This window comes from Lucilia cuprina, chromosome 2, assembly GCF_022045245.1.
Source record: "Lucilia cuprina isolate Lc7/37 chromosome 2, ASM2204524v1, whole genome shotgun sequence".
Taxonomy (NCBI): domain Eukaryota; kingdom Metazoa; phylum Arthropoda; class Insecta; order Diptera; family Calliphoridae; genus Lucilia; species Lucilia cuprina.
Window position 1 is genome coordinate 1,504,527 of NC_060950.1, and position 22,246 is coordinate 1,526,772.

The 22,246-nt window shown below is 27.1% G+C and overlaps 2 protein-coding genes across 11 annotated transcripts in view; one reads left to right on the plus strand and one right to left on the minus strand.

The window, feature by feature from the left end:
- Positions 1-22,246, minus strand: part of LOC111683721 (1-phosphatidylinositol 4,5-bisphosphate phosphodiesterase classes I and II) — a 190,779-nt gene that overhangs the window by 33,101 nt on the left and 135,432 nt on the right. For 7 of the 10 annotated variants that reach the window (XM_046956432.1, XM_046956434.1, XM_046956433.1 and 4 more), the window contains exon 2: positions 3,039-3,538. In XM_046956432.1, the coding sequence (XP_046812388.1) occupies positions 3,039-3,128 (90 nt within the window). In that variant the 5' untranslated portion in view covers positions 3,129-3,538. Of the gene's footprint in view, positions 1-3,038; positions 3,539-4,687; positions 4,803-17,413; positions 17,535-17,564; positions 17,718-22,246 lie in introns of those variants that run through there. The other 3 variants (XM_046956429.1, XM_046956431.1, XM_046956430.1) reach the window with 3 other exon arrangements.
- On the plus strand, positions 151-1,076 carry LOC111683743 (lectizyme-like). Its single transcript, XM_023445854.2, has one exon. The coding sequence runs from the start codon at positions 191-193 to the stop codon at positions 1,025-1,027; it is 837 nt and encodes a 278-aa protein (XP_023301622.2). The 5' UTR covers positions 151-190; the 3' UTR covers positions 1,028-1,076.

Consider the following 22,246-nt stretch of genomic DNA (forward strand, 5'->3'; position numbering starts at 1 on the left):
GGCTGGTAGTTTATGGCTACACTTAAACAAAATATATATTTCTGTATTAAGTGCAATATTTCCCCCTAATAAATAAAAATATTTGTATGAAGTTTTTTATCAAACAAAAGGAAATTGCACTTAAATAATGGTATAAAAAGACTGGTTCTAACTTACATCAAATCATAGTATTACAAATATACAAAACAGCATGAAGTTATTAATTGTACTCGCTTTAGCAGTAGCCACCGTTAGTGCGGGCAGTGTTGATTTTATTCCTCAACCTGGATTCCCAGAGGGTCGGATCATTAATGGCCAAGAAGCAGCCAAAGGTGAAGCTCCTTTTATTGTTTCTTTAAAAAGCGCTTCACACTTCTGCGGTGGCAGTATTATTGACGAACACTGGGTATTGACCGCTGCTCATTGTTTGATATACAATAATTTCCAAGTTGTTGCTGGTTTACATCAACGTAACGATGAATCTGACGTTCAAATTCGTCAAGTTTCAGGCAAGTCTCACCAATTCGTACATGAAAAATATGGCGGCGGTGTTGGACCCAACGATATTGGTCTTATCTACATTGCTGAACCATTCGACTTGAATGCTTTAGCTCGTGACGGTTCTGCTCCTGTTGCGAAGATTAACTTGCCTTCAGGCAAATATGAACAAACCGGCAAGGGAAAATTATACGGTTGGGGTCGTGACAACTATGGTATTTTGCCTAACACTTTGCAAACTTTAGATGCTGACATCATTGGTTATACTCAATGTAAATCTGCTTTGCCTAGCTCTGCTCCCATCGATCCTGTTAACATTTGCTCTTACACTGCTGGCACCACCGATGGCGCTTGCAATGGTGACTCTGGCGGTCCCTTGGTACGTCACACTGCTTCTGGTGCTGAAATTGTTGGTATTGTTTCATGGGGTTATACTCCATGTGCCACAACAAAATATCCATCGGTATACACCATGACCTCGGCCTTCAACGATTGGATTCAAAATACTATTGATAATTTCAATGCCGATAATGTTGACATGTCAAAATAAGTATTTAAATATTATGATGATAATTCAAACTAAGCTTTATAAAACAAAAATTTTATAAAAAATTTACTTTATAATCCTTTGATAAAATAAAAATTTGTTTTTGAAGAATACCTTTGAAATACTAATTGATTACTACATTTCTTGCAATTCTTTGGGAGTTATACGACAAATTGTTATATAACACCGTCCGACAAAAAGAGAAAAAAATCGTTAGGCAAGAACCGGATGATATACGTCCGATGCTATTAATTTAAGGGAAAAATCTGCGTTTTTAGTTTTTCATTTTTTTAACCTTTGTCCTTTCAAAAATACTTCAATCTTTTAAAAAGTACATTTTTCAACAAATGTTTTAAAATACTTTTACTAATCAAACAATGTCAAATTTGGTGTCATGCCAACAAGAAGAGTTGGAAAATATTTTGTATTATTTGTATTTTATACTGTTAGGAATAAAATCTGTCAAAAAAGCCTTTTAAAATTCTCATCCTTAAAAATCTATTAAAATTTTCAATATTATTCAAAAAAAAATTTTGAAATATTTTTTTATACATCTTTTGATGCTGACAGATTAAACAAAAAACAAGTAAGATTGCTATATTCGGCTGTGCCGAATCTTATATACCCTTCACCATAGTGTATTTTAAACATAATTGATCTTAAAGTCTAGTTAATAAAAACATTCAAAAAATTTGAGTCGATTTAAGCCGAATGTTTCGGCGGCGGCTCAAGCAACTAAATATAGTTCGGCGGCTAAGCTCCGACTCGAAGCCGGTCGACTTCGACCTCTGATTCATTGCTGGTAAACATTGACGAGACGTAGATTTTGTTTTTGTTTATCGTAAAAAAAATGTTTTAAAAAGCACTTGGAAAAAATTTGTGTTAGTTTTAAATTTCAAACTTACATTATTCGCATAAAAATTATTGTACAATAACTCACAATCTACTCTCATATAATTGAAAACGTTTTAAATACTTTTTTCTATTCATTAAAAAATATATTTGCAAAACAAAAGGGAAAATTATTTTATTTTAACAAAAAATGCAAATCATATTTTTTTGCTGTGTATTTTTTGTATGTTTGGATTCCAAACATACAAAAAAATACACAGCTGAATAAAACCAAATACATCTACACAGACAGACAGACAGACAGACAGACGGACATGGCTTAATCGACTCCGCTATCTATAAGGATCAAGAATATATATACTTTATAGGGTCGGAAAATTATATTATAGAAATTACAAACGGAATGACAAACTTATATATACCCTTCTCACGAAGGTGAAGAGTATAATAACACAAAATATTTTACAACTCTTTTTGTTGGCTTGACATTAAATTTGGCATTGTTTGACCAGTAGAAGTATTTTAAAATATTTTTTAAAAATGTATTTCTTAAAACTTTGAATTCAGACATATATCATCCGGTTCGTGTCTAATTTTGAGTGTCGGATGGTATAATTAGAAAATTTTAATAATTCTCCAATTAACATTCGGCGTTGTCTAGTTGTTTGTAATGTTTTTGAGACAGAACATATTATACTAAAAAATACAACATATAACAATACAAAACCAAACATCTTTGTGATATCATAACATTTATTTTCTGCATTGTTTTAATATTAGTGAGTCCACTTTTTGCTTATTAAATTCAATCATCCGTTAGTTTATGACACTAATTTTTAAGTACATAAAATATTCAAGTATATCAATAACTTTTGACTAAAGTCCGAAATTGATCCCACCAGAAATATTTGCTCTTTCATCCCTAATAAAATCGGACTTGTGAGATGGGTTTACATCCTCTTATTCTTCGGTTTATACTAAGGTTTCTACTCACACTCAATTCAATTTTACTCGCATTTAGGAGGTTATTACCAGCTTTTATTATAAAAAAAAGATCATAAAAACGTCTTTGTAAAGTAATAATATTCTTAATAATAATATTATTTAAAGGATATGCGGATAAATTATTTTCATTATTATGATTAAATTTGTTTGTACTTACATCGTCCCATTTAATAAATTTTTCGCCATCCTGCATAGCTTGGGAAACCTCTATGGGTCCCGAGGATACATAAGTGCCAGTAGATAACATTGTGTATTTGAAAATGTATTCCAAACTCTTGCAAATCTTGTAATCGATAATTTATAAAATAAAAATAGTTTTTTATAGATTTTTTGTTGCTGTTTACGTAGTTTTATTTTTGGATTATTTTCTAGTTAAGAAAACTACATTACTAAACTATTTTACTGCTGTGTTGCACATCATCACAGTTTCCATCTTATTACGGCCGGAAAGAACAAAGTGTTGCCCTGAATACGAATGAAACCAAAAACGCGTGTTTATTGCAAAACAATTGAAATGCATTAATCGTTTTGCCTTTTTATGTATTTAAGTTTCTCTTGTAGTGCTGATGTTGTAGATACTTCTAACTTTTGTCTATTTTCTAGTTGTTACTTTTGTTATCGTCGGCGTTTCCTTGGAATACGAAATTTTCATGGAAGCTGTAAAGATAACGAAAATAAATACAAACAAATTAGCATTTTCTGTGAATATTATTTCTGTTGTTCTTTTTATAGTCAAAATAACAGAGATTTTAAAAAATTCTGGAAATTTTTTGAATACGAAAAAGTTGAAATTAAAATGAGAACAAAGTGCGCGTACACAAAAGTACAAAAGATGTAAAGATATATCGTGTTCGTGTTGAATTTCAATTAATTTTAAAGTGTTTTTCAAAATATTGACAGCATCTCATAAGTTACAATATCCGGTCGTGTTGGTATTGTAGAATATAATTATAAAAAGTAAAATTTTTGCCCGATTAAAAAGATAAGACAATATTGATTGTGTGCTAGTGAGAAAATACATCTTCCTGGACGGCAACGAATTCTTTCACAACATAATAAAAAACCACAAAAAATTGTTTTGATATTCACTCCCAGTGTTTGAGTGGTTTTAAAGTAAAATCAAAAGATCCTTGTACTAAAATGCCCCAAATATATATTTGGTCACAATGAAAAATTACTTCACCTGTTTCACATTCAATTGCCAAGAAAAGCAGACAGCCAACATTACTTAAATAATAATGGAAAAATTGAAAATGAACCAAAAAAATAATAATAAAATTAATCATAAAAAATATAAAAGTAAAATACAGGAAAATATCAAAATGTTTACATTGACGTAATGTAGTTGTTGGTTTTGTGGCGTTCGTATATGTATTGTGAATTGTTTGAATGTATATGTAAAAGTATACAACAACAATTTCTTTAAATTGCTTTTCCGTGATTTTATTATGTTTTTATCCTTAATTTCGTAATAGTTTATATGAATATACTTTTTTTGTTTTTTTCTTATATTTTGTTGTGTTTGTTATGATGTTGTTGGTGCTATTATTTTTTATATTCATACTTAGAAATAAATGTACATTTACTAAGGGAGTCCTGGAAAGAAAAAATATCCTTAAATACTTATGGTTGTAAAATCTAACCTATATATTTATACGCCATCGCATGTTACCAACGCTAATCTGTAATTTACTTCTTTAAATCTACATAAGTCATAAAACGTATATTGAAGAATAATTTATTTAAAATTGTTTTATATATGTTAATATTTTGTTAAAGTATGCTTAGTTTTTTGGTCACACTTACTGTAATATGTTATTGTTGCTGTCTTCCCACAACAATTTCCGGTAAGAAAAGTTATAATAAAAACAAGATTCTAAGACATGACAAACTAATGGTTTTGTTTATACATCGTTGCAATGGCAGCTTTAAATACATATAAAGAAAAGATAACTATAGAAATGCTTAAATTATTTAATATTTTATACAATTGCATAAGTTTAAACTATTTTCCTGCAAAATGTAATTAAAAATAAATCGATGCACATTGATAACATAAATATATCTGTACAAAAATTTGTGTAAAATTTATCAGATTCTAAAATATATAAATTTTTTCAAGTGTACTTAAAAGGAAATTGTAATGATGTCAAAAATGAGAAGGTGCTGTCGTTCGTCTGTGTCGGATTTTCCTTTTTAGTTTTCTACCTTTTAAATGTTTTTAGAAAGGTCCCACTGTTTGGAGGTTAGAAAACATTTATTTGTTTTTCATTTAATGTTTTATACTTTTAAGTAAATATACATACATACGAACATGCACATAAAATCACCACATAATACATATTCACATTTTCAAAAAATCGTGTTAAGAAGACACCAAAATAAACATACACTAAAAATAAATTTGATATTAAAAGAATATTAAACAGCATTTTTGCGTTAAGATATTTACAAAATATTATATTTTATTAAAACAAGTCATCTTGAATGGACTAAGTTACTTTAATTTTTGTATTTGAAAATTTAGATTTTTAATGTATTCTTGTTTTCTGTTTGCTTACTCCGGTTTTTTGTCAAAATATTAATATTAGATTTTACAATGATTTAGATATGACACATAACATGTGTACGTTCTGGCATTTTAAGCGATTTATTCTGCTTTACAAATATGTTTTATCAAAAATAAATATCATAAATATACTTTTTATGTTTATTAGTATTTATTAAAAAAGACATGACTTCTGTTTTATTTTTAGGAAAAGGAAGATATACATCTATTAGATCAGGAGGCAATTAAGCGCAATCTAGAAAAGCAATTCTAAAAAATATACTAGTTTCATATTTTAGTATTATTTTTAAATTCTGCACCAGAAAGTATAAGAAGTCGCCCTAGCAGCAGTTTTAATTTTGTAATAGTATATATGTATATAAAAATATATAATATGAATTAAATTCATGTTTCTAGTTAAAAAATGCTCAGCATTTCATATAAAATAATGTTAATTTTATTAAGAAATTTACACTTTGAATTTCATTACTTTCCAAATAATTGAAGCAATTTAAAATATTGTTCCACTCTTAATCTATGGAAATTCCAATGTGAGTAAATTAAATTAGATGTAGAACAATCGCATTCCTTATAAAATTCCCATCTACTTGTAAAATCTTGCAAGGAATTATATTTGGTAATAAAAAAAATCGATTTGCTTTTTTGGAATTTAAAAAGTAACACGAAATAATATGATACTATTTTAAATTGTTTTTACAAAAGAGCATTCCACCATAAAAAGCGTGTTTTGATAACACAATTTTGTTAAATTTATGCTCATTCATGCGTAAAGGAAATTTGCTCTATTTCCTTAAAATTAATGACACATTTATCATTTAAAATGAAATTTTTATAAATTACAAAGGTACAAATAAGATAAAATTATTATGTTAAAGGAATTTAAATGATTCTAATATGTAGTATAATAAAATGTTATTATAGAAAGTCATTGTTACTTTTAATTTCGGTAATTATAACATACACCACTATAGTAAGGTGGGTATTATGCCTTTGTGCTGATGTTTTATAGAAACTAAATATTCCACAAATACATATGTAAGTGTTAGACTTTTATAATGCTTCAAAAGTGCATTTAGTATTAGTATCCAAAGATGCACTTGCGTTTGGTCGTGCATTCAATAGACAGATCGTCTTAGAATTGAGGACTCAGAGTATATATAATATTATTAGATTTAAACGAATATTTACAAACGGAATGAAAAAAACAATATACCCCTATCTTTTTTGATGGTGGGTACAAAACTCATAGAATATCAAAAAATCATTTTTTACGTATTCTATGCTTTTTCAAATATTTGAACGTACCTTTACCCCTTTTTCATAAATATTGAGATAGAATAGCACGAAAAACGTTATTTTACACAAAAACGTTATTTCCTGAAAATTATTTAGAAATGTTAAATGCGTTAAATATTTGCTCAATGATAAAATGAACGGAATAAATAGCAACAGCAGGAAAGGAATAGACTTTTTTATTTTACAATTTTTCCAGTTTCGTACCACATTATTGTTGTCGCTTGTTTGCCACAGCTTCTATTGATTTTATTGTATAAAAAATAACAACAACTCTCTCGTTTATAAATAACTACACACATACAGACGAGCACTCACTCACCCATTGACATAAACAAACACACTTCATTGATTTATTGATTATTATGATAATATATAAATACTTCAGTTTAGAATTTGAGTTTAACACAATACAAACTAAAGATTATGTTTTTGAATATTTTACTTTCTTTCCATTTATTGAAGCTGGATATGCTAATAAGGATGTCTGTTACTGGGGTGTGTGTAAGAGTGTGTTAATTTGTGTTTACAAGTATTTTCATTGCTGTATGTTCATTGTTCAGTTAGCTGTCAAAAAATATGCAAAATAATATGTATGAATGTATGCAGCTATTTTAGTTGTACACGCAATCCATATTAATGAATGAATATGCAAAATAACCCAGAAGTTGTCGCCTTCTTAGTTACTTTTTATCTAGTTTTCTTTAGTTTTCAGTGACGATGAAATTTCTATTTTTCTGGAGTACACATTCATGTAAATAGCAATGTTTATTGTAAAATGTTTTAAAAATTAATTTTAAAGCAAATATATAATAAATAAAAATTTTATAGAAAGTAAATTAGATATTTCTATTAATTTTGTGCGTTTAAATTATTGTTATTAAAAAGTAAAATTGGCCCCTGTATATTCTCATTTTGAAAATATTATGAGAAACCCTAAATGTAGTAACTAATAGACAACGACAACCAGGGTCTGAAGTAGAAATATAATTTTGTTTTATAAGTATAATTATGTACATACGAATGTGTTTCTGTAATGGAAACAGTAAATGAAATAAATAAGCGTGTTAGTTAGTTAGTAACTTATTTTTAGTTAGTCCTTATGGTTGTTCTTTTTATAATGTTAATGTTATCGTGGAGTATATAAATTATGTGTATTTTTTAAGCATGTTTTTTCAATTTTTATTTCAATGACGATTTTTATTTCTTATTTATAAGCAAAACAACAGCAATGCCAAAAAATGTCACATACGACTACCGCTCAGCCTTTTTCTGTCAAAATTGATTTAACATTATTCAAACAAACATGGGTCAGATTTAACAATTATTCAAGAGAAAATATTATAATTAAGTTCAAGTTTGTATAGCTACATATACAATTTGAATAAATGACTTGTGATTGGTCATTTTCAATTCGTTTAGATTTCTTTAGATTTATTTAACAAAGAATGAATGGTTACATTTCTTATTTGACTTTTTTTTCGTTTGCTTTCACATTATAAATAAAAAACACAATAAAATCATTTTTTGGAATATTAATAATGGTGATTAAACCACAAGATTGTTAGAAAGGAAGCATTGTAATGTGAATGTAAATCAACATACTGCATACTGTTGTGTATATTTTACTATAATTTGAGAGTATATTTTTTAACAACAAGTTAAAAAAACGACTAACTGATTTGTTTAAAAAAAATTAATTTACCGTAAGAGTAAATTTCTTACGTTCATAATACATGTTTAAAGATTTCGACTTATAAATCTGTTACTAATTTAATATTATATTATGTATAGAATAATAAGGTATTTAAAAACGCATTGTCAAAAATATATAAAATTTTATATTTTTAATTATTAGCTTCAAAATTATTAAAAGTAAGAAATACTGCCAAGTGTTTGAGACATAATAATGAAATAATTTTAACCAAAACTTCTTTAAGCGGATCCTGCTTTCACTTTATTTTTGTACATAATTTATGTAAAAACATTATAAGTATTATGTTTAATTATATGACAATGAAATGTCAATTTAACTCTTTGCAAAAATTATGATCTACTTATTAGTTAACAAAGCAATTGCATACTTTTAGGATGTAATTGAAAATGAACTGGCGCATTTACATATATGTACATTAGAGTGCTCCAAGCTTGTATAAAGGAATAAAACGGTGAAAAAATTAGATCAATAATTGTCGCTGTACCTGCGATTTTTTGTAAAATTTAAAGAATACGTATTAATTCTTTACTGTTGGACATTATAAACAAAGTATTTTCAGAGTATTTAAGACCAGATAATATAAATTATATATTCCAAATTTTATTTAAATCGGACACTCTTAACCCATAAAATGTGGAGTTTAATGGTCAAATTTTGCAAAAAAGGATTACATAAATTTTCAGTTTCAAAAACAATTTGTTTTTAATGTTCACCTGAAGTTAACTTCATAAGAAAAAAGGGTTAAAGTATAATTATGTATACTTAATATATAATTATACCCTTCACCTTCGTGAGAAGGGTATATAAGGTTGTCATTCCGTTTGTAATTTATATAATATAATTTTCCGACCCTATAAATTATATATATTCTGGATCCTTATAGATAGCGGAGTCGATGTCAGACTATCTGTCTGTCTGTTGAAATCAGTTTTTAGAGGACCCCAGATATCGGCGAGATCCGAATCTTCAATAATTCTGTTAGTCATGCTTTCGAGAAGATCGCTATTTAAAATCAGCAAAATCGGTCGGTAAATAACGGAGATATTAGCAAAAATCCGAGACAACCTCAGAAAATTTCATCAAAAAATGTCAAATTTTTACCATGCTTTGGTAAATAAGCAACAACAACACTGTATATTAGAAAAATATGTACACGTGTGTGTAGATGTATTTGGTTTTTCAGCTGTGTATTTCATTTTGTATGTTAGGATGCTGTTGGCGTCATTGAGTTGCGTATTTCGTTTTGGTTTTTGTGAATTATTTTTATTGCGTTGTTTATTTTGTTTTTCTGTGTTATTCGTTATGTATGTTTAGCTGACCTGTGTATTTTGTTTTTTATTTCGTTTAGCGTTGTTGTTCATTTTCTTTTGCTTTTGGTGTAATATTAATGTAGTCGGGAAAAAATTTATAAAACTAATATGTTGAAAATACACTATGGTGAAGCACTCTTACTTGTTTCTATTTATTCTGTTATTCCTCTATATTTAAATATCAGACTATATATGATAAATTCCAGTCATTTTTGGTAAATATTGACCGACAAATATATATTATTTCCATATGGTTCACTAAGAATACCCAAATATTGCAAAATTTGACCTTTATGGGTTAAAATGTCCACTAAATGGACTATAATAGTCTGAAAATACTTTATTTAGCAAAAATTTAAAAAAATGTTTTCCTCTTGTAAACTTCAGAGCCGTTGCGGCATCTGTTATTTTACATGTGATATTTACCTAATAACTTTTTTAGTATATTTTTCTGTCATAATTACAAATTTACTTGTAAATTCTTTCAATAACAAAAAATACAAATGGTCAAATACCAAAACACACAGACGGACAAGGGCATTCAGACATTTTAACAGAAATAAATACATACGGTAAGTATGATGAATATTTTAAATACTGCTTTATTAATAATTACACATACGCAGTGTGAAACCATATGTATGACACATTTTACTTAAATTCATACATTAATATATACACAAACATCATACATTATTCAAACATGTTACATATTTTAATTTTAATACAAGTACGAATATTGACTTTGAATATATATTTACGTACATTAGGGAGTATATTTTTCAGTATTTTTCAAATTTGACATACATATGTGTGTATGTTTCGATTAGATACTCACTCAGTGGTTTAAAAAAGTTTTTTATTAAAATTTTATGGTATAAATTAATAAAACATTTATATTTCTATGTGAAAATGATGAACCGGGAAAGGCTTCAAAATAGTACGAAAGCACCATTTTTTATTTTGGCGCTGTGTGTACTACCCCTAATGTGTATGTACAAATAAATGGATCTGTATGTTAATTTTAAATTTCAGAAAATTTCAAAGAATTCATTAATATATAATGAAAGTATTACCAACGATAATAAGTATTTTAAAAGACTAAAAATTCATGCTTCAATTAAATGCTAATAGTGAGGGGCCAGTACAAAATCAATTACATGCATACACATTGTATTTTAAGGAGTGAGATCGAAAAATTCTTAACATACATATATGTTTATAAAAAAGAAACCACTAAACTTACAGCTTTATTTTTTTTATTTGATTCAAATTATTATTACAATTTACAAAAAAAAATATATTTTAATAGTTTTAATCACTAGTGATGAAATTTTGAACCCTTTTCGGAAACCCTTCCATTAACGTTTTTATAGTGCTTTCTGTCACTTTGCTCGAACATGTAGTCCATCTCCGTTTAAAATCTACCACACTTTTGGACACCTTTTTTGTACTCTTCAATTCTCTTTTAACAAGAGCCCAATATCTCTCCACTGGCTTTAGCTCCGGGCAGTTTGGAGGATTTGCCTCTCTTGGTACAAATACCACATTATTGTTCTTGTACCACTCAAGGGCATGTTTACCATAGTGACAGGATGCCAAGTCAGGCCAAAAATAAGTGGACACATTATGAAGTCTTATGAATGGAAGCAGCCTTTTTGTAAACATTCCTTGATGTAAATTTCGGTATTTATAGAGCCCGTTGTAACAAATGATTGGCTTCTTTTGCCGCAACTGCATATTGCTTGCCATACCAAGAACTTTCTGGGAAATTTTGTCTGCTTTTGGGTCCTAAACTTTTCTTCAACATTCCCTCGAGCATCAGCAACATAAAACTTTTGACCTGGAAGTTGCGAAAAATCTGCCAGAACATACGTTTCGTCATCCATTATGCAGCAAGAATATTTTTTTTATAAAACTTGACTTCAATTTCCGTGCTCTGTTTTTGGCCTCTAAATTTTTAGCAGCGTTCCTGTCAGGAACTTTTTGAGCCTTGTATGATTTTAAACCTGCATTAGCTTTAACTTTTCGTACCAAATAGTCCGAGCACTGAGCTAACCGAGCTGCTTTCCTACCGGATGTGTTGGGAGCTCTTTTGAAAATGCGTTCTATTTTTTGGCTTTAGAAACATCATGTGGACCATTCCTTCTACCTGAACCAGGTTTTCTATCAACTGACAAGTTCTCCCGGTACTGTTTAATAACATTGGAAACAGTTTGACGGCAGACCTTTGTATGCTTGGCCAACTTTTTGTAAGACCAAGTTGGGTTTAGTTGAAAATATTTAATAATTTCAGTACGCACTTTTTTCTGGTCACTCATTTTAATCAGATTAACAAAAAAATTAATATAATTGACATTACACATAATAACTGACATGTTTTTCAAAGGTAACTTGATCAAAAAAAATCAAATAATACTTTGGTTGAAAAATGTAATGAAAAACGTGTGCTAAGAATTTTTCGATCTCACTCCTTAGTAATGAATATTAAGTGGTTTTTAACAAATTATAATAGATAAAAGCCATTAAATTATAATGAAATATTTTTAATATATATGTATATATATATATATATAATATATATATATATATATATAATATATTATATATATATATATATATATATATATATATATATAATATATATATTATATATATATATATAATATATATTATATATATATATATATATATATATATATATATATATATATATATATACATATATATATATATACATATATATATATATATATATATATATATAATATATATATTATATATATATATATATATTATTATATATATATATATAATATATATATATACATACATACATACATACATACATACATACATACATATATAAAATATAAATTACTTAATGGAAATCGTATAGCTACCAGTTAAATCTGACAAATTTAAAGAAAATCAGAAAAATTAAAAATTTCAAAGAAATTTGGTAATTTTTATTAGCTTAATTGAGATACCAAGACGAAGCCCTGTGTTAACCTTCGATTAATTTTTCTATGCTTTATGCTGAATGGTTACCTATATACCACAATATATAATAATATAAAAATTATAAAAAACTCTCTATCATGGTATTTAAATTCATTCATTTTAATTAATTTATTATTACAATTCTTGGTTGAATTAAATGCCAACAAAATGTTTACAAAACCAATAAAAAATATAAACCAATATGTATTGTTGTTGTTAATATTTGTGTTTTTATAGTTTGTTGTTAAGTGTTGTGGTTAATTTTGTTAATTTAAGGTATATCACTCGATTAGGCTTATCATATAAATTATGTACGAATGAGTCTATTGTATTTTTGTTTTGTCTTTATAGTTTATTTATAATACGTTATCACCATCATATGCCACATCCAGATATTCGTATACCCAAATTATTCATGCAATAGATACAACAAAAACATGCTATTTGAGAATTAAAACAAATAATTTACTAATCACTTTAAGGTATTAATATTATATAAATACATTAAAGTTACATATTGATTTTTAAAGAATTGAATAATTCAAGTATACCAATGTAAAAGACTTTCCCCCTTATTCACAAAGATTTTATTTTAGGCACATTTTCCATACAAAATTCCTACAATAAACTATCAATAACTTTATTAGACATTTATGAATATGAATTATATTACAGTTATTCCAATGCAAGTGTTTTTTTTTTTATTAAATTATTTAGTCTTAAATCATTTCTCAGATATCATTTAAGATTTTTTGAAATACAAGACTATTTAACTATATTATGACCCTAATTTGGAGGGCTCGGGCTAGGAGATATAATGCATCACCGGTTTTAACAAAAATAAATAAGTTTTGGTAAACAAATTTCCCCAAAAAATTATATTTTAAGTGCTGTGAGTAAATGTAGCCTTTTATATCAATTTCTGTTTTAAATTTATGATTTTTAAAAATGTTTCATTTGGCATCGTAATTGATCTTTTGCAAAAATAACATTTACATTTTTTCCATATGCGAAAATTTATAAAAATTCAAAATGTTGAATTTAAATTGATTTTCACTGAATCAAACAAAAAATTACAATAATAACTTCAATAAATAAAAGAAAAAGATTTAACACCCATATGTCTGTGCAAAATGTATTATTGTTGATGATGATGGGTATTTGGAAAACAGAGAATATATTTTTTATGCATATGGGAGAATTTTGCATCTACAGAATTGTATATGCATTAGTTTTGTTTGTTTGTTTATTTTTATAATATTGTTATTTTTTTGTTTGTTTTATTGAAAACCTCAAGTATAGTAAACGTATGAATTTTTTAAATATTGTCTGAAATTGTAATTTATGTATATATACTTTGTGAGAAATATTACAGAGATATTTTCGATGTAAATGTTTCATTTTAATCCATTAACTTAAATATGTAAAAATACTATTACACGATGTAAAAAAAACTCAACATGTGACCAAAAGCAGGTGTTAATCTGTTTGAGTAGATCACTGTACCATATTTAGAATTTTTATTTAAATATTTTAGTAAGTTATCTTATTTTGTTAATTTCTATATATTGCACAAAAAAATCATGTCATTACCAATTTCTGTTCGATTGAAACACTCGATATATAGAAAAAATAATTTAAAATTACCGATCTTAATAAACTGTCCGCCAGAAATGGATTTAAATTAAAAAAGTGGGCTAAAAAGATTAAATACAGATGTGTACATACTTTTAAAAAACGTCAGGAGCTTATCTTTCCATTGAAGTTTAACAAAATTGAATCAGATTAAAGAAAAATTATAAAAACTGTTTTTAAATTCTCTACTATACCTAAAACAGCGCTTGGTCTTATGAAGAGTATATTTCCTTTTTGTATTTTTGTCACACCGTGTTATTAATGTCTATTTAAACTTATTGTATTAAAAACTGCATTTTAAATAAAGAAAAAATTTAGTTTTTGTAATTTTTTCACATCGTGCTATCAATGTCTATTAAAACGTATTGTATTAAAAACTGCATTTTGAAATAAAGAGAAAATTACCTTTGCTGCCACCCAATTCAACTAGACAAGTGTCAGAAATAATTTAACACATTTTCACTGTCCATTGTTTAACTTATATTGTTTATAATTATTGGGCGACTGGTTCATTAATATTTTAGAATTGCTAACAGATTTATTTGAATGTACTAATGAACACAAACCAAAGAAAATAATGAAAATAGTATTTTCATACATTAATTGCACTGTTAATTATAATACTAATTAACAAACAGAACCAACCCTAACTAACTGAAACATACTTTGATACAAAGAATCATATTAGTGTACTTGTGTTTATTTCCTAATTTAGCTTTCAATTGAATTTTCATTTTCAATTTGTTTTAGTTTTCCTTTTCTCTACACTTTTCACCGGTCTTCTTCACCATCTCCACATTTTCTAATGTTCTAACATGCGAGAATGAAGACAAACCCACCCTTTTGAATTAGCTCGTCAGACAAACTAGAGAGTGTTGGTGGTAGTAAGTACTTATATCTATTTATCTTTAAGATTTTTTTCTTTCTAATTGTTTTTGTTGTTGTTATTATTTATATAGAATAATAACAGCTACATTCCAATTTATAAAAGTCTAAATGAAAAGTCAAAGCAGAAACATTCACTACCACCACCCCAGTCAGTCGCCATTTGAACATCTTGGGAAAATAAATAGATATTTGGGTGTGTTTGTGTCATTTGACGTAATTAAGTTTTCAAAATGTTTAAGAATACTAAATAAAATAATAATAATCATAACAATTTTGGTCGGCTACAATGTGATAGTGTCATAACACGTTAAAATTGCCATTTGATTGAAAATTGGTTAGAAGGTAGGGAAGCTACTGTTGGTTGGCTGGCTAGTTACTTAGACAGACTGTCTGACAGACATACGAACCAACTTGGTTGGTTCTTTAGTTGTTTTATTTATTCTTAACCCTAAATAGAAAATCTTTGAAATTTTCTAGCCAACAAGGAGTGGTAATTTTCCTTAAAATATTATAATACATATTTAAGATTCATCCAGAAAGAGTGAGCTATATAATAATTTAAATTATTTTAGTTACAATATGTACAAAATTATAACAAAAATGTTTATAACTGTTCAATTTACTACTTATACCCATCATCAAAAAAAGATGGGGGTTATATTGATTTTGTCATTCCGTTTGTAACACATCGAAATATTGATCATAGACCCACAAAAGTATATACATTCTACGTGTGTCTGTTGAAATCAGGATAGGGACCACACGAAGGAAATTTTGCATAAATATTCTCTATTGTTAAGGTTTGTTTGGTTATTAAATTACAAGTTTTTCTTATTTTATTAATATTTAAAAATAAGAGTATAGAGTTTTAAATTTGACATAAACAAGTTTTATACATCGGTTTATCATTGATAGAAAATTGTTTATACTATCACTGTTCATAAATTAAACAAACAAATTTTGTTAGTTCAAAACATCTCGGTTCATAATGGACTTAAACAATGTTCTTTCACGGAGTACGGTTTGATGGCGGGTATATGAGATTCGGCACAGCCGCATATAACATTCTCACTTGTTTTTTACAAATATTTAATCTTATAAATTTTAATTATGCATAGTGTATCTAAAAACTATATAAATAGAAACACTTTACAAAAAAGTCCAATTAAAACAGATTTCTCCATTTTAATGACATAGTAAACATATTAAAACTATCGACAAGATACTAATAAACAAAATCAGATCCATCTGAGGCAAATCGATATTTTCTATTATATTCTTTGTTAATTTTAAATTTGTTACCCTCGCATTCATAAAGATATGAATCGTTACATTTGGGTTTGTTACGCACATTTTCCATACAAAATTCCTAAAAAACAATATTTACTGCTTTCATATTGAAAATGCTAATTCTCTTACCCAATAAAACATTTGTAAACATTTCTAATATAAACTTAACAAAATAACAAATCGCAGGTATAAAATATAAACAACATCATGTGGATGAATATGAGTAAATGCCCGAGTTTAATTTTTGTTGCTTTTATTTAATCGTCTAAACTTTGTATCTCACAAATATATTTGACTTATTGTTTGTATTTTTGCTCCCAAAACAGATCAAATATGAAAATCTTGGACAAGAGTATTGTTTTATATTAATAAAGGCTTTCCTCTTATATTCCTCCCAAGTTGATTTCAGTGTTTAGTCACTAAATGTAGATACGTACAAATGAATGGGTGAGTATAAGTATACATGTATGTATTTCATACAATTTAACAGGTGTAAGCGTAGTTGTTTTTCGTAAGTATGCGTTTTATTTTGTTTATTCATACCTCTTATCAAAATCCAAAACAATAATATAAATGATTATAATAATTATAATTATATCAAAAAATTAAGAACAATAATAACAACAGCGACAATGACATGCATTGAGTTAAATCCCCACCCATTATAATATAGCAATCTACTCGTATCTATTAATACACAAGTTACTATAGAAATATCTTTATATCTATTAAAAAATCACAGGCTTGCATATCTCTAAATACATACTTATGTCTACATATGTATGTACAATGTAGGTAAGTTTTTAAAATAGAATAGTAGAATTTACTTTATCTTCATAAAAGAAGACTTGGCGCACCAACAATATGCTTTCGTCATATTGTATCGTAGTTAAATACTTCATTATTTTTCACTTCAATCTTAAGATACTTAGTTATATAGTTATGTTTTTAGTTTAATGTTTTCCATCAGATATTTACATTTTTGAATATATTCACAGGTATTTCTTTTAGTAAATTTTTTTCAAGTATTTCAAATAGTTTGTATCTTTTAGGATATTTCTATAGGTATTTTTTTATTTTGTGGCAAGAAAATAAATTTGCGTAACGCGCACTGTTCTCTTAAAATGACAAACTGAAAATGCACTCGTATTATATCGTGTGAACAAATGAGAGCAGTTTTTGAACTTAGTTTTTCTTGGGGTTTTTGCATATTGTTGAATGAAATGTTGTTTTGTTTCGCTAGGGTTGCCAATTTTAACTAAATGTTTATATAATACGGGAACATTTATTTATTTATGTACTTACACGTATATACTATATATAAATATTCGGAATAAACGTATACTAAGTGCATTTTAGCTATGATTTGTAAGTTCCAAATCTAAATCAATGACATTAGAACGTAAGCACAGGCACACAATTTCGATTAAATTATTTTAAATTCTACTGATGTTTTTATTGTTTGACAACCCTGTAAAAGCATTTATAGCAGTATATTATACAGAAAATATTTAATGAATGAAAACTGTTATACCCATAATGGGCATGTATAAAGCTTTATTGAATCTCATTACAACTTTTTCTTAGTTTCTTAACTAAATTGCAAATTCTCATTTTATACGTTTTTACGCTCAATTTTTTCGTTTTGTTTTGCTTTGGTTTTCTGCTATCTCTTTGCAAAACGATTTTTCCTTCTCTCATTACTTATACTATTTTGTTTTTTTTTTTACTCTTTTCTTGTCAACTGTCAAACAAGCCTTTTTTCTGTAGCATTATAGGTACTAGATTCTTATCGTACTCACATTTAGCAATTGTACATATAGGTATATGTATATGGATTTAAGACTGATTATTTAAGTAGGAACAGGAGAATTAACACCAACATAAAAACTTATATGTACAAGTAAAAATGTTCACAAAGAGCTAACAATGTATTAGCTCCCCTAACATACTTTGAATAGGAACGAGAGAAAAGAAAATCGTCACCTTAATGTCCCCTTTTGTATGCGAGATCAAAAACAGCGCTCACTTTACTGTTCCCAAACCTAGAGAATAGAATCTTAAAAAAAAAACTTACACGAAATTGTTCATTGTCATACATTGACTCTTTTGAACTAGCTTTGTCAATAATAATTGACTTTTTAAAATATCTAGCAACCAGGGTCAGGTCAACTCCAAATGGTAAGTTAAAAAGCTAGTTATGGACCATACCGGATGGTTTTCATACTTTGAAGAATAGGAGACGTTCATATTTTAAATCGAAACGTTTATGGATCATATGTGCGTATGTCAACATTCTTGGATTTGTACAACAGTGGCCAATTAACTAAAGAGAATGTGATTAAATTTAATTATTTATAAACCTGTCTAACTCAACAACAACGAGTTTGAACTTATACAACTCATATAAATATGCAAGTATGAATGTACATACGTACATACAAGTGTCTCAGTAAGTATATTTAATTAATTACTTAATGTTTGGCTTTTAAAAATGTTTCTGCTCTCTTTTAAATATTTTAATACGAGTTCATATGCATGTGAACGAATTAGATTCATTACCACTTCGGGAACACACAAGCAGGCACACCAAGCCGGCAGGTAAACAAAACGGCAACTAGTCACTCACTCATTCATTCACTCAATTACTAACTTACAATTAGTTTATGAAGTGACGTTGAATACTTTGTTCTTTTTGAAAGTATGAATTTAAGTGGAGAGTTTCTGTTGTTTATTCTCTCATTAGATAAATTTTATTGTTTTTGTTTTTAAAAGAAGTGTTTTAATTCGATAAACATGCATCATTCCCGATAAATGTTTAGGGTCAGCGGAATTTTGGAGTAAAGACTCTCAAATACATATAAATCGCTAAGTGAACTTCAATTACTATAATAAATTCATGATAAAATAAGTGATAGAATTCATTAATACATTCCTAAAATTTTAATTAAATATGAATATTTAATTTCTATGTTTTTTGTTTTACTTCAAATTTTAGTATAATATTAGTATTCTTAGTATTATTTAGTAGGTAGGTATGTATGCATAGAAGTAAATTATATATTTTTTCTTAATATAAACATTTATACACATAAACACATCACAGCGACATAACACGTTGATTGACAAGGTTAAAATAAGCAACGCAACAAAAAAAATATTAATACAACAAAAATGGTTTGAACGATACATAATTATTAAAAGTAAAATAAAAAATACTTTCATGACTACAAATAAACCAACAAACTATTAAACTTCTAACGCTGTAAACGTAAAAACCAAAATGTGCACAAATAGACATAAGATTATCAGACTTAAACGTTTAGGCATCTTTACTCACGTTTGTACTTCAGTGTTTAGTTTAATATATTTATAATGAAAAATTTGACGCATCATCTTCTATTGTCCCAGGGACGGAGCCTATTGAAAATGGTAAAGATCAGTCCATTATTTCACCTAACCCCCATATAAATGACCCCCGAATAGGGTTTGTAAATCTTGTAATCAAACTATGTTTTAGATAATTCAATGAAATTTGCCACATGATTTTCTATGGAAGATGTGTGCTCATTGAAATTAGATAATAATTGTGGGACTTTAAAAAATTTAAATTATCAACAAAAATTCACAAAATGTTAATGTAAATTAAGGTTTCTTAAAAGGCAATATAGTGTATTGATATTGAGTGATCTTTGAAATGAATTCATATTCACTAGATACCCTAATGTAACTGTTATAGTTTCCGATAATTCAAGAAAAAATAAAGTAATTTTTAATACTTTTTTCTTTAAAAGGATTTTTAATAATTTGACCAGTTTTAAAATAATATTTTTTTGTTTCACAGTAATAATTAATAACATATTTATAGAAGTTTGTGGCTAAAATCAAACAAATATAAAACCATTAAGAAAATGTCCGTCGTTCATGCCCGACTATATGAAATCCTACTGTTGAAATAACAATGTTTTATATAATAAATCAATTTTGTATATATCCCAAAATATCGATTTTCTGAATAAGTTTTTATACAAATGTTTCACAAAATTTTTTTGTCTTACATATTGCTACATGACAATCATTTTCGGGTGTTAGAAATATCAGCATAAATGCACAATACACTCTCACTATAGCGGTGTATGGTATATCTTATTCACTGCGAATGTGGGATTATAAGATGAATGTATAAATGAGAGAAAAAGCCCTATATTGTTATATTATGTATTAAATTAAATTTTCAACAAATTATTATTGTTGATATTGGAATTATTTCGAAGAAATTAAAACGATTTAGAGAATATTGGCAGGCAGATGTGCAAAAAAATTATTAAACAAATAAACTTATATTGTCGAAACAAAAACAAATCTAAGAACACAAAAACTTTATAAAAACAACACATTAACTAACAGAATATTTTGCCAAAATTAATTTTCAAAAAGAAAAAAATATTTAAAATGTTGCTAACAAAAACTCGATACTTACTTATATAAAATTTTATCTCTATATTAGAAATTTTAGGCTAGTAATAAGTGTTAAAGCCATTTTCTCAAGGGGCTTTTATTGAGGAGGTAGGGTCAATTATAGATCGATCCTCAAAAAATTTTGTAATAAAAAAAAACAGCTATGGCCGTTAAAGCTGTTTTTTGGAGGTCCACTTGTATGGGGCTATCCGAAAATGTGGACCGGTATTACCCATTTTAATACCAAATAAACCTTAGTCTTAGTGCTATTATGATTTCAACAGACAGACGGACGTACACGGCTAGATTGACTTGTAATGGGAGCTTTCCGAAAATGTGGACCGATGTTGCCTATTTCAATACCAAACAAACCTTAGGAATGACAAAATCAATATTCCCCCCATTTTTTGATGGTGGGTATACAAATAAGGGAAAAACTTTAATAATGCAATAAATTACAGAGAGACTGTATACCATAGTCATAGTCATTATAAAACTAAAATCGCATGATTTAATATAAACGGATTTTTTTTTACCAACTCTTCATGTGTTTAATGAGCTCAGCATCAAACAATTTATCACAATCTTATGATTTCTATTTAAAAACACATATGTTTGCTCATATATATTCTTCTATTCGTTAGATATTAAAACATTTTAAAATCGAGTAGTATATTTATTATAAATAATCTTCATAGAATTTGTAACATCTACAGAATTGAAATTATTTTGTAATTTTAAACATAAATGAATGGGTTCTTCAGTGAAAAAAAAAAATAATTTTGCGTTCTTTAAAGAAAGTGAGTTTGAGTTATAAATATAATTGTGTAGTGTATTATTATATTTAGAAAATCTATTTAGAGTTCTGTGAAAATTAACGTATCATTTATTTAAAAGTCACATAAAACCGCTAAATTAGCAATTTTAAATGATGCAAAATGTTTGGAAATTTGCCAGATTATTAAAAAAATTAAAATGCAGTAACTTTTTTAAAAGAGCAAAATATTGAACTAATACATTTGCATAATATAATTATTTCAATTTCTCTTTAGCATCTGTGATACAAAGTTTACTAACAACTTAACTTCATCCCATTGTAGGGTATTACCAAATAGCTAAACTTTGACTAGAACTTTTATAGATATAGATACAGTATTTTATTTTTAGTTGCGGTCATACTCGTATATACAGAATGTATTGCA